We start from the raw sequence: 13,465 nt of genomic DNA, 5'->3' as shown, positions 1-13,465 counted from the left end.
ATCTGAAAACAAACTGTTTTAAAAGGTGAGGCAAATACTTGGGCAGCAGCCACCTGACAACCAAAATAAATTTTGTGAACACAAACTTTTTTTAAAAGGCGAGGCAAACAATTGGGCAGCAGCCACCTTACAGCGGCATCGAGGGGACTCACCGTGGAGTAGACGTGCGTTCAGTGTTATTCGCAGCTCAGATAGCCGTGACCCTCTCGCTTCCTGGGTCTGGCAGAGACTGAGTGAGGGCCTACACGTCCGGGTGTTACAGTCTCTCCCCCCTGCTGCCAGTGGGGGCAGCAGAGAAAATGGGGAATTGTTTTTAAACATTAATATATCTCAGATTTTTCATCGATGGGAAAAATCCTCCGGTCCCGGAAAGTGGAGGGGGGCTCTGAGCGTGGTAGCCAAAAATGACGGCCATAGGTGGTGGTGTTCTCTCGGAAATGGCAGCACAATGGCCAAAAGCGGTCAAGATCAGACTTTTAGTAATATAGATATATGGAAGATATGCAGCAGTAATGAATGATTAATGACAGAAAATTGAAGTATCTATTTTTAACTGGCAATGATCTCATCGAGTAATTAAAGTGTTCTGATGGTGGTTTATTTGATTGAAATCTAGGATCAACAGGTGATGATAGGAGAAAACATATTTGTAGAATGGGATGAATAATGAAAAATAAAACGTTGAGAAACCTGATGGAGTGGATGCTCTGCATATGTGTTCACTGACTGGTAAAAGGAACAGTCTGGGAGCAGGTCCACTATATTAGCACTGTGGGGAAGGGAAGTTTCTTCCCTCAAAATCTTCTGAATGTTTGGGTTTTGCTAACCTGGGAGAATTTATTCATGGGAGAATTTATTCCCGGCTAAAATGTCTGTACTTTTGGAGATCGGATAAAGCAGGTACAGCTCGCGGAGCGGTTGCCTCACAGTGCCAGTGTCCAATGTTCAATCCTGAGCTCAGCTGCTGTCTGTTAGGTTTCCCATGGCAGCCTGGTTTCAACAGCACTCAGGGCCTACTGGTTGTTAGATTAATTGGCCACTATCAATGTGGCTTGGCATGTTGAATTAATGTGGGATTAAATGGATATTTGATGTTCAGGGTGGCCTCATGAGCCTCAGCACTTGTTACCCTGATTTTTCTCTCTATGCCTCTCGGATTATTTGTGGTAGCAGTAAAGGATCAGCGAAGCAGGTTCAAACAGCTGTATGGTGCGTTATAATTTTTAATTAAAATGTAATGGAATTGACACAATTAACTTGTTGCCCTGAAATTTGGGTAATGGTTCAGACTATTAGAAACATAGAAAATAGGTGCAGGAGTAGGCCATCAGTATCCCATTCCTGCTTTCTCCCCATATCCCTTGATTCAGTTAGCCCTAAGAGCTATATCTGACTCTCCCTTAAATACAACCTTATTTGGCATACAGAGGAATCGTTGGAGTCAGTGCAAGTGACTGTACCTTAACTAGCACATGTCACAATAAACTGACCTTGAACCTTGAAGTGTCAGAGAATAAAATGTCCTCACATTTATCCACCAAACTTTGTCCTGCCTCTCCTCTCTCCAAGCTTTCTTCTCCCCCCCCTCCCCCCCCACCCCACCCTCCCCTCAGTCAGTCAGAAGAAGGGTCCTAACGCAAATCATAACTTGTCCATATTCTCCAAAGATGCTGCCTGACCTGCTGAGTTATTCACGTAGTTTGTGTCTTTTTTTCTTTCACATGCCTGTTTACTCTCAGCTAGTTCCAGGAAGACATGGTTTTGGCTCCAAATAATGTTCAAATGCTTTTATATTAATATATCATCCGTAAAGTTACAGAACAACTAAAGGAAACTAGCAAGCAAGGATTCTGTCGTACAAGCAATTACCCAGTAGCTGAGCAGACCAGCATCTTAAATATTAATGGTTCCTTCATCGAATACAACACCTTGTACTCAATGTCTTTTAAACCTTCAGTGCTTGGAGGAGTGTACACCTGGAGACTTGACGACTGAACCCTGGATCCTGCATCTGAAGTCTTGGGACTCCAGTATCTAACTTCAATGACCATCCAAAATACAAAATGATTATTTTAAAGAGACCCTTCAATAAATAATTAGAACATGTTCAAATGTCCTTTAAAGACACAAAATTGCATTTAAGATGTCACAGCTCTAATGTGATATACGTGGCAAACAATTGTCACACAGCAGGCTCCTAAGCAACAAATGACCAGAAAATCTTCTGTGTGGCTGAAACGCAATAATGTTCCAGAAATTACAATTAAAATGATCAGCAGGTCGGTACATTCACACCCATTTGCACATCTAAAAATGTCTTCCAAAAACATTCACATTTGGAAGTAAGAGACGCATTGATAGCGTAAACAATTGTAATTTTTTTTCCGAGGATGGCACTGTCACAGATGGCATAACTTTAAGGTGTGAGGGGCAAAGTTTAAAGGGGATGAACGGAGCAAATTTACACAGGTAGTAATGGGTGCTTGGAACACACTGCCAGAAATGATGGTGGAGGCAGACATCATAGTGGCATTTAAGAGGCTTTTAGATACACACAGGGAATGTTTAGTTTAGAGATACAGCATGGAAAAGGATTATTCGGTCTGCTGAGTCCATCCCAAACATCAATCACCCGTTCACACAAGTTTTTTTTAGATTAGTATTAGAGATACAGTGTGGAAACAGGCGCTTCGGCCCACCAAGTCTACGCCAACTAATCATCACCCATACACTAGTTCTATCTTGCACATTAGGGAAAATGTACAGAAACAAATTAACCTACCAATCTGCACATATTTGGAATACGGGAGGAACCAAGAGCACCTGGAATAAACCCACAAACTCACAGGAAGAACGTGTAAACTCCGTACAGACAGCACCCATGGCCAGGGCCAAACCCGGGTCTCGGGAGTTATAAGGCAGCAGCTTTTCCAGTTGCGGCACTGTGCCACCACATTGTCTTATCGAAGGATTCCTGTTAACTCGGAGCAAGCATTGACCACTCAGCCCGTCAAGTCTCATCTTTCTTGAATTGTGTGTACATTCTTATCTACACATGAACATGTCACCCATTTTCTCATCCACTCCCTTATTAGGGGCAAATTACAGAGGCCAATTCAACTATAAAACTGCACATCATTTACATTCTTTGGATTCCAGTAATAAATTGCTGGATTCACTTTTGATATAAATGCTTCCCCATTCTAAACCCCGGAGTCAGAGGAAACCCTGCTAGGCCACAGGTAGAGCTGCTGCCTCAGTGCTAGAGACCCATATTTTATGTTGCATTCCAAGGAATAAAATCTGAGCCTGCCTAATTTCTCCCCACTGCTCAGTTCCTAAAGTTCTAGCAACACCCACGCAAATCCTTTCTGCACTCTCCCCATTGACACTCTTCTCAGAGTTGGGGACCCATCCCCAAAATAAACTTTGTAGTTATTTTGCCTCCATTAGGTTCCAACCAATCTCTTACTCATTATTTGTATTCCAGTAGGAGATTGCTCAGTTCACTTTCACAATAAAAGATTACCCGTTCTAAGCTTCTCTCTTTGCCACTTATTTGTCTTGCCATTTTCTCTCTCAGTTTGATTTCTTTAGCTCAATTTACACTTGAAGAATACATTTGGCATTCACTCACAATTTGATATTCTCCATCTCCTTTTCCATTAAATGAAACCTTCATTGTTTTCCTACCATCTCTTCACATGCACAGCCTGTGCCTGTAACACTCTATTGCCTAGTCACACTACACCTCCATCCCCCAGCAGGATGGTCTCAAAGCCCTCCGGTTCTTCCTCGACCGGAGAATCAACCTATACCCATCCACTGATACTCTCCTCCGCCTAGCGGAGTTGGTCCTTACCCTCAATAACTTTTAATTTGACTCCCCCCATATCCTCCAAATACAAGGCGTAGCTATGGGCACGCGGATGGACCCCAGCTATGCCTGCCTCTTTGTGGGGGACGTCGAATAATCCTTGTTTGAGGCGTACCAGGGCCCCTTCCCCGACCTCTACCTCCGCTACATCGATGATTGCTTTGGTGCCACCTCCTGCACCCACACACAACTGACTGAAATCATCCGCTTCACCACTAACTTCCATCCGGTACTCAAATACACCTGGACCATTTCCCTACCATTTCTTGACCTCACTATCTCCATCGCAGGTGATAGACTTCTGACCGGCATCCACTATAAACGCATTGACTCCCATGGCTATCTAGACTACTCTTCACAAGCACATCGGAAATGTCCTCATTCTTCAGGGAACGGGGGTTCCCCAACCCTACTATAAATGAGGCTCTCACCACGGTCTCTTCCATACCTCATAACACTGCTTTCTCTCCCCATCCCCGCACTCGTAACAAGGGGAGAGTCCCCCTAGTACACACCTTTCATCGCACTAGCCGTCACATAAAACAAATAGTCCTCCGTCATTTTCGCCACCTCCAACCTGACCCCGCAACTCGCCACATCTTCCTATCCCCCCCCCCCCCCGTCTGCTTTCCGCAAAGACCGCTCCCTCCATAACTCCCTGGTCAATTCTTCCCTTCCCTCCCACACCACCCCTCCCCGGGCACTTTCCTTTGCAACCGTAAGAGATGCTACACGTGTTGCTTTACCTCCCCCCTCGACTCCATTCAAGGACCCAAGCAGTCATTCCAGGTGCGACCTGCACCTCCACCAACCTCATCTATTGCATCCGCTCCTTTAGATGTCAGCTGATCTACGTCGGTGAGACCAAGCGTAGGCTTGCCGATCGTTTCGCCGAACACCTCCGCTCAGTCCGCATTAACCGACCTGACCTCCCGGTGGCTCAACACTTCAACTCCCCCTCCCATTCCGAATTTGACCTCTCTGTCCTGGGCCTCCTCCATGGCCAAAGTGAGCACCGCCGGAAATTGGAGGAGCAGCACGTCATATTCCGCTTGGGCAGTCTGCACCCTAGCGGCATAAACATTGAATTCTCCAATTTCCGGTAGCCCTTGCTTTCTCCTCCCCTTCTCAGCTTTACCTCAGCCCTCGGGCTTCTCTTCCTTTTTCCTTTATTCTCCCCAGCCCCTCCACCCTACATCAGTCTGAAGCAGGGTTTCGGCCCGAAACGTTGCCTATTCCCTTCGCTTCATAGATGCTGCTGCATCTGCTGAGTTTCTCCAGCACTTTTGTCTACCTTCGATTTTCCAGCATCTGCAGTTCCTTCTTAAACACTGTGCCTGTAACATCTCCTTAAAGATCTCCCACTTTTCCTGAGAATAGTTTTTCCTGTCATTCTTTGGTAACATTTATTCGGATAGGATTCCCCAATCTCAGAAGTTGTGCATCTTACCGTAATTTCTTTATTATGATAATTGTAGAGGACTGCTCTAATTTCCACTTGTTCATGGCGTACCGTTGCGTATGGAAGTCGAAGGTCAATGAAAAAATCTTGTAGAACTGTGACTTCATAGGGTTGTGCAATACACACACCTGCATGAAAGAAAGCTAAAATTCAGAAGAGGCACCGCACTTATTTCTTGAAATGACTAACCCTCCAAGGTAATATTTCTCAATTTACTGCCGAAGCTGAAAGAGGATGAAGTTCATTTCCTTCACAATTTATCCTGGTGTTTCGATAGAATGAATCTCATTCCCATGAAAAAGTATGGTTTTGAATTGACCAATGTACCACGAAAAACCACAAATCATCTCCAATTTGAAGTGGAACCCTTATAAATTATGGTATCGTTACACTGAGAAAATTGCCAATCATTTTCTTCTTTAAATTAGAGATGGGTGGTGTCATAGAAGGTCTTACAGCAGAGCACTTCCCAGCAAGTCCCAGCTTACACCTTCAAGAATCTTTATGATTGCAACGCAGACCTACGCACAGTTGTATCTACATTCTATCCATATTATTAGTACCAGCAACATGTTCCTCTCACTAGCTTTTCCTCTCTGGCTTCTATCTCTATCAACACATTCTATGTTAACCCTTTTGTTTAACACACGTAAACCTTCTATGACCGTGTGTCATTTCACTCTCCCTTATATTTCCGGTGGTTATGATCAAAGTTATGAAAGCACCCATTATGCAAGTTCCTTATCCAATAGCATATGTTTAATTGTCGCTGCTTTCATATTTAAATACTACAGTTTGACAAATCAATGGATGGACCAACTGACAAGGCATTATTTTCTTCCTGTGAACTACAGCATTGATATGTAGCATGTGCATGAAGATCCGAAATTAAAAGAAAATGCCTGTCTCCATTTGCATCAGATACCAGCACAATTATTCATCCATTCCTTTTATCCTTGAGATATTAGCACTGTGTCACTCTACTTCTATTTTTGTCCCTTTTCGATTCTTTTCTATAACGCTGTTTTGTTTTATCTTTAAGCTTAGTTAAGGTTCAAATGTCAGTTAATTGTCATATGTATCAAGGTACAGTGAAACTCGAATTACCATACAGCCATACTAATAAAAGCACAAAAGACACACTACTTAAAAGTTAACATAAACTTCCACCACAGATGATTCCCCACATTCCTCACTGTGATGGGAGGCAATAAAGTCCAATCTTCTTCCTCTTTATTCTTGGGGCAGTCGAACCATCCGCAGTTGGGGCGATGGAAGCTCCTGCAGCCGGCGATCGAAGCTCCCATGTCAGGGCGATCGAAGCTCACGCGTCGGGGCATTCAAAGCTTCCGTGATCGGGGCAAACAAAGCTCCAAAGTTGGGATGATTGAAGCTCCTGCGGCTTGGAGCTCCCGAAGTCGGTCACTAACCAGAGACTGCGAGCTCCACAATGTTAAAGTCCGTAGGCTCCTGCAGTTGGAGCTCCGGAAGTCAATCTCCAGCAGAGGCCGCTAGCTTCTTAATGTTACGCCGCAGTGCGGACGGAGATACAATATGGAAAAAAATTCCATCTCTGTCGAGATAAGAGATGAAAAAAAGTTTTCCCCACCCCCACCCCCACCCGCCCCTCCCCCCCCACATTAAAACAAGCTAAAGAACACTAAAACATACATTAAACATACTAAAAAAAGAACAAAGAAGGAAGGGACAGACAGACTGTTGGCGAGGCAGCCATTGCTGGCGCCTCCTGGTGGTTTAAGTTTAGTTCCGAGAAACAGTGCAGAAACAAGACCTTTGGCTCACCGAGTCCGCAGCAATTAGTGATTCCGGCACATTAACGCTATCCTACCCATACTAGGGACAACTTACAATTATACCAAGTCATTTACCCCATAAACCTGTACATCTTTGGAGTGGGGAGGAAACCAGAAATCCCGGAAAAAAACCCACGCATGTCTCAGGGAGAATGTCCAACATGCATTGCTGGGGGCTGCGTTCATCAACAGCCTGCATGTGTGGAGCAGACCAGTAAACAGCGCAGCAGCACGTCATTTTCGACTGTGCTGTCCTCCGCGCCCCTGGTGGATTGGTAGACCGCACGGCGCTCGACAACAGCACAGCGAACTGGGTACAGTGCCTAGAGGGCGTTACGTAACCTCTGCTGCCTCAAACCCAAGAAGAAGACAGGCAGAATGTACAAACTCTGTACAGACAAGCACTTGTCGTAAAGATCGAACCTAGGTCTCTGGCACCATAAGGCAGCAACTCTACCGCTGTGCCACCATGCCACCCTTAACTTTTCCTACTTCTGATGACAGAACTCCAGTACTACTTTTCTCTTATTTATATTGCCTGGTCGAATAAGTATTTCAACCTCTGGAATATTTTATTTGTGCATATATTGAGCCAACATCTTATAAACGATTTGCCCTGCGCTCTCGGAAGGCACTGTAGGTTTCCATAATTGATCATCAAATGTTCACACTATCGATGAAATAAATTGGCAGAGACGATTTCCTGCTGTGGTTAGTACTTTGGTTGTTCCATTTCCAGGTATGGAAGGAAGAAAAAGGCAAATGTTGATCAAATTCGCATCTGTTGGTGCTCCTTAAGATATGTAGCTATTGATTTAAACATTTATATAACGCATTAAAATCTTGCCTTTTTCTGGAGACACACTGACAGCTTGTATTTCCCAGGTTGTTATCGAATCTTTAAGATACCGCCGCGGCATCTGCTTTGATGCTTCGCTGTTTAAGAAGAAAAAAAGACCATTAAATTCATTTTTCACATGCAGTCAGACTGTGGCTCTTTGCTGTGAACAACGCATGTGAGCCCTGAGCTTACCTGGATATTGGACAAGCAGAAACAAAGAAAAGCAGGGACAAGTGCTGATTGGCTGAAGCCCTTGGGGGGAGGTGCGTCAGAGGTGGAAAACAGTTTAATCCTGAGGAATTTGGTTTGTAAATTGGTAAATTAGGCAGTTTATCAGTCAATATTAGCAAGGGAGCGACAGTGAGGGAGTGGCCTTGTGAGTAAAGTGTGAGTCTTTGGCTCGAGAGTCATCGACAAGGAGGCTGAGGAGAGGAGACTACGCACAAAGCCCAAGAGGACGGAACGCGGTGAACACATGTCGGGCCAGATGAGACAGTGTGATGCTTGCAGAATGTGGGAATCCAGGGACACGGATGGAGCCTCTGGCTACTACAACTGTGGCAAGTGCATCCAGCTTCAGCTCCTGAATGACCGTGTTGGGGCACTGGAGAAGCAGCTGGATGACCTCAGGGCCATCTGGGAAAATGCGCGTTTCTGGACAGAACCTACAGTGAGGTTGCCACGCCGAGGATACGGGAAGAAGGAAGGTGTATGACTGAGAGAAAGGGAGGTAATCGTGGAGTGCAGGAGAATCAGGTGGCTGTGCATATTAAAAACAGGTACGCCCTCTTGGGAACTGTCGGGGGAGACGATGTTTTCAGTCCGAACGGTGGTCACACGTCGGTGGCTCCAAACCTGGAGATGGGACTCGACCGGCGAGACCGACATCGGCCAGAGCCATAGTGGTGGTTGACTCCATTGTCCGAGGAGCAGACAGGAGATTCTGGCGGCAGACGAGACGCGAGGATGGTCTGTTGCCTCCCTGGTGCCAGGGTTCAGGATGTCACGAGCTGAATTCAGAACATCCTCGAGAGAGAAGGTGAACAGCCGGCAGTAGACGTGCACTTAGGCACAAGCGACATTCTGAAGAAGAGGAAGGAGGTTCTCCAAAATGACTTCAGAGAGTTGGGAAGAAGATTGAAAGGCTGGACTTCTAGGGTGGTTATCTCTGGATTGCTTCCAGTACCTCGTGCTAGTGAGGACAGGAACAGGGAGATAGGGGATCTGAATGAGCGGCTGAGGGGCTGGAGCAGGGAGCAAGGATTTAGATTTATAGACAACTGGGATCTCTTCTGGAGTAGGGATGACCTGTACAAAAGGGGTTATACTTTAACTGGAGGGGGACTGACATTCTGGCAGGCAGGTTTGCTAGGGCTACACGTGCGGGTTTAAACTAAATAGCGGGGGGGAAGGGATTGACAAAATGGAAGTTGAAGGGGAAGTGACTACAGGAAAAATTACAAAGATTCTCGAATTAATGGGAAGGAAAGTTCGAGAAGGGATAAAAAAGTAAGGTCATGGCCAATTACGAGCGGTGCGAGGGGGGATGTGAATACGGAGGTCAAAGTGTTGTATATGAATGCACGAAGCATAAGAAATAAAGTGACGAGCTTGAGGCATAGTTAGAATTTGGCAATTATGATGTTGTGGGAATTACATAGACATGGCTGCAAGAGGGGCAGGGCTGGGAACTGAATATTCAAGGATATACCTCCTATCGAAAAGACTGTAGTTGTTATGGGAGATTTCAACATGCAGGTAGACTGGGAAAATCAGGTTGGTACTGGACCCCAAGAAAAGGACTTTGTAGAGTGTCTTCGTGATGGATTCTTAGAACAGCTTGTATTGGAGCCTTCCAGGGAGAAAGTAATTCTGGATTTAGTGTTATGTAATAAATCGTATTTGATAAAGAACCTCGAGGTTAATGAGCCATTAGGAAGTAGTGACCATAACATGGTCAGGTTTAATCTACAATTGGAGAGGGAGAAGGGTAGATCGGAGGTGTCAATGTTACAGTTGAATAAAGGGGACTATGGGGCCATGAGGGAGGAGCTGGCCAAAGTTGACTGGAAAGATACACTAGCAGGGATGACAGTGGAACAAAAATGGCAGGTATTTGTAGGAATGATACAGAAGGTGCAGGATAAGTTCATTCCTAGGAGGAAGAAAGATTCCAAGGGGAGAAAGGAACAACCATGGCTGACAAGGGACGTCAGGGACAATATAAAAATAAAAGAGAAGTAGTACAACATAGCAAAGATGAACAGAAGATAACTAAAAAGACAATACGGAGAGGAAAGATGAGTTACGAAGGTAAGCTAGCCAAGAATATAAAGTAGGATAGTAAAAGCTTCTTTAGGTATGTGAAGAGAAAAAAATTAGTTAAGACCAAAGTTGGACCCTTGAAGATCGAAAAAGGTGAATTTATTATGGGGACCAAGAAAATGGCAGATGAGTTGAACAGGTACTTTGGATCCATCTTCACAAAGGAGGACACAAACAATCTTCCTGATATAGTAGTGGCCAGTGGATCTGGGGTGACGGAGGAACTGAAGGAAATCCACATTAAGCAGGAAATGGTGTTAGGTAGACTTATGGGACTGAAGGCTGATAAATCCCCAGGGCCTGATGGTCTGCATCCCAGGGCACTTAAGTAAGTGGCTTTAGAAATCGTGGATGCATTGGTGATCATTTTCCAATGTTCTATAGACTCGGGATCAGTTCCTGTAGATTGGAGGGTAGCTAATGTTATCCCACTATTTAAAAATGCGGGAGAGGGAAAACAGGGAATTATAGACCAGTTAGCCTGACATCGGTGGTGGGGAAGATGCTGGAGTCAATTATAAAAGATGAAATAGCCGCACATTTGGACAGCAGTAACAGGAACGGTCCGAGTCAGCATGGATTTACGAAGGGGAAATCATGCTTGACTAATCTTCTGGAATTTTTTGAAGATGTAACTAGGAACATGGACAAGGGAGAGCCAGTGGATGTAGTGTACCTGGACTTTCAGAAAGCATGTGATAAGGTCCCACATAGGATTAATGGGTACCGCGAGGCTCTGTGCTTGGACCGCAGCTATTTACAATATACATCAATGATTTGGATGAAGGGATTCAAATCAACATTAGCAAATGTGCAGATGACACAAAGCTGGGTGGCAGTGAGAACTGTGAGGAGGATGCTATGAGAATGCAGGGTGACTTGGACAGGTTGGGGGAGTGGGCGGATGCATGGCAGATGATGTTCAATGTGGAGAATTGTCAGGTTATCCACTTTGGTAGCAAAAACAGGAAGGCAGATTACTATCTAAATGGCGTCAAGTTGGGAAAAGGGGATGTACACAGGGATCTGGGGGTTCTTGTTCATCAGTCTATGAAAGTAAGCATGCAGGTAAAGCAGGTAATGAAGAAAGCGAATGGCATGTTGGCCTTTATAACAAGAGGAGTTGAGTATAGGAGCAAAGAGGTCCTTTTGCAGTTGTACAGAGCCCTAGTGAGACCACACCTTGAGTATTGTGTGCAATTTTGGTCCCCTAATTTGAGGAAGGACACTCTTGCTATTGAGGGAGTGCAGCGTAGGTTTACAAGGTTAATTCCCGGGATGGCGGGACTGTCATATGCTGAGAGAATTAAGCAGCTGGGTTTATACACTCTGGAGTTTGGAAAGATGAGAGGATATCTTATTGAAACATATAAGATTGTTAAGGGTTTAGACACGCTTGAGGCAGTAAACATGTTCCCGATGTTGGGGAAGTCCAGAACAAGGGGCCACAGGTTAAGAAGTAAGCCATTTAGAACGGAGACGAGGAAACACTTTTTCTCACAGAGAGTTGTGTGTGTGGAATTCTCTGCCTCAGAGGGCAATGGAGGCAGGTTCGCTGGATGCTTTCAAGGGAGAGCTAGATAGGGCTCTTAAAGATAGCGGAGTCAGGGGATATGGGGAAAAGGCAGGAACAGGGTACTGATTGGGGATGATCAGCCAGGATCACATTGACTGGCGGTGGTGGCTCGAAGGGCCGAATGGCCTACTCCTGCACCTATTGTCTATTGTCTATTTGTTGTGAAAAGTTCAAATGAGAATTTGAACATATGCCAAATAATCTAAATTTTCTGCGAATCACCACATGTCTCTTTACTATTTATTAATGAACTCGTAGAACTATACAGCATGAAAACAAGGCTTTCAGACCAACTCGTTCATACCAATCAAGTTGCTAAGCCAAGCTAGTTTTACTTGCCTGTGTCTAATGTATACCCTCCAAGCCTTTCGTGCTGTATGCATGCCCATCTCATTTAACTATCATAAGTGTGCCCCACAATTAGATCTACTGTTGCCTAAGTAACCAGGAACCCAAAGACTACAGGTGTGGTACAGATAATTCTTGAAAAGTTAGCTAGTGATTTATTTTTAAGTGAAGAGTGTTATTCAGTTGTTATGCCCTCTGCCCTGCATTATAGTATGCACCTTGCACATGATGTCCAACTGAACGCCAACGTGCAAATAGGCCAAAATCTTGAAAAAGAAGCCGCACAGGGAGCAGCAAGGCATTGTGCAACAGTTAATGGGGTGAATTGTGTGAAGAAATCTTAGCTGCAAGCAACCGTGGACATTTTCGTGCCATGATATAATAGCATATATCGAGCTAAAGATGTAGCAAAGTGTGGAGGCATGCATTTTGGAATTAGAAATAACAATGTCAACTATTTTCTAAATGGGGAGAGGTTTCAGAAATCGGAGATGCAAAAGGACATTTGCGTGTTGAATTGGAGGTAAGGAAAGCAAATGCAATGTTAGAATTTATTTCAAGAATACTAGAATATAAAAACAAGGATGTTTCTGAGGCTTTATATGGCATTTGTCAGACCGCATTTGGAGTATTGTGAGGAGTTTTGGGCCCCATTTCTGAGGAAGGATGTGTTGGCTTTGGAGAGCGTCCAGAGGAGATTTATGAGAAAGATCCCGGGGATAATGGGTTTGCGTATGATAAACGTTTGATTGCACTGGGCCTGTATGCACTGGAGTTTAGAAGGATGAGGGGAGACCTAATTAAAACTTACCTAATAGTGAAAGGCCTGAATATAATTAATGTGGAGAGAATGTGTGCACTGGTGGGAGAGTCTAGGACCAGAGGGCATAGCCTCAGAATAAAATGCCTTACCTTTAGAAAGGTGACACGGATGCATTTCTTTAGTCAGAGGATATTGAATCTGAGGAATTCATGCCACAAACGGCTGTGGGGGCCAAATCAGCGGTTATTTTTAAAGTGGAAATTGACTAATTTTTGATTAGTATGGGCGTTGAGCTTTATGGGTAAAAGACGGGAGAATGGGGTTACGAGCGAAAAATAGATCAGCCATGATTGAATGGTGGAGTAGACACAATGGGCCGAATGGCCTAATTCAGCACCTATGAAATTTGTCCGAACTATTCCTCTCGTGATCTTGTACACCTCTATAAGATCATCCCTC

At 44.6% G+C, this 13,465-nt stretch overlaps 1 protein-coding gene and 1 pseudogene across 1 annotated transcript in view; both read right to left on the bottom strand.

Moving 5' to 3' along the window:
- The window catches only part of LOC116982309, a 999,615-nt pseudogene that overhangs the window by 214,927 nt on the left and 771,223 nt on the right, over window positions 1-13,465 (bottom strand).
- LOC116982210 (complement C3-like) overlaps window positions 1-13,465 on the bottom strand; it is a 146,745-nt gene that overhangs the window by 81,984 nt on the left and 51,296 nt on the right. The window contains exons 19-20 of the mRNA XM_033035505.1: window positions 8,001-8,089; window positions 5,328-5,467 (exon numbers count right to left, since the gene is read on the bottom strand). Coding sequence (XP_032891396.1) covers window positions 5,328-5,467; window positions 8,001-8,089 — 229 coding nt within the window. The remainder of the gene's footprint in view (window positions 1-5,327; window positions 5,468-8,000; window positions 8,090-13,465) is intronic.

Source organism: Amblyraja radiata, chromosome 16, assembly GCF_010909765.2.
Source record: "Amblyraja radiata isolate CabotCenter1 chromosome 16, sAmbRad1.1.pri, whole genome shotgun sequence".
NCBI lineage: Eukaryota > Metazoa > Chordata > Chondrichthyes > Rajiformes > Rajidae > Amblyraja > Amblyraja radiata.
The sequence above is the reverse complement of the archived record's forward strand: the minus strand, read 5'-3'. Positions and strand labels throughout refer to the sequence as shown.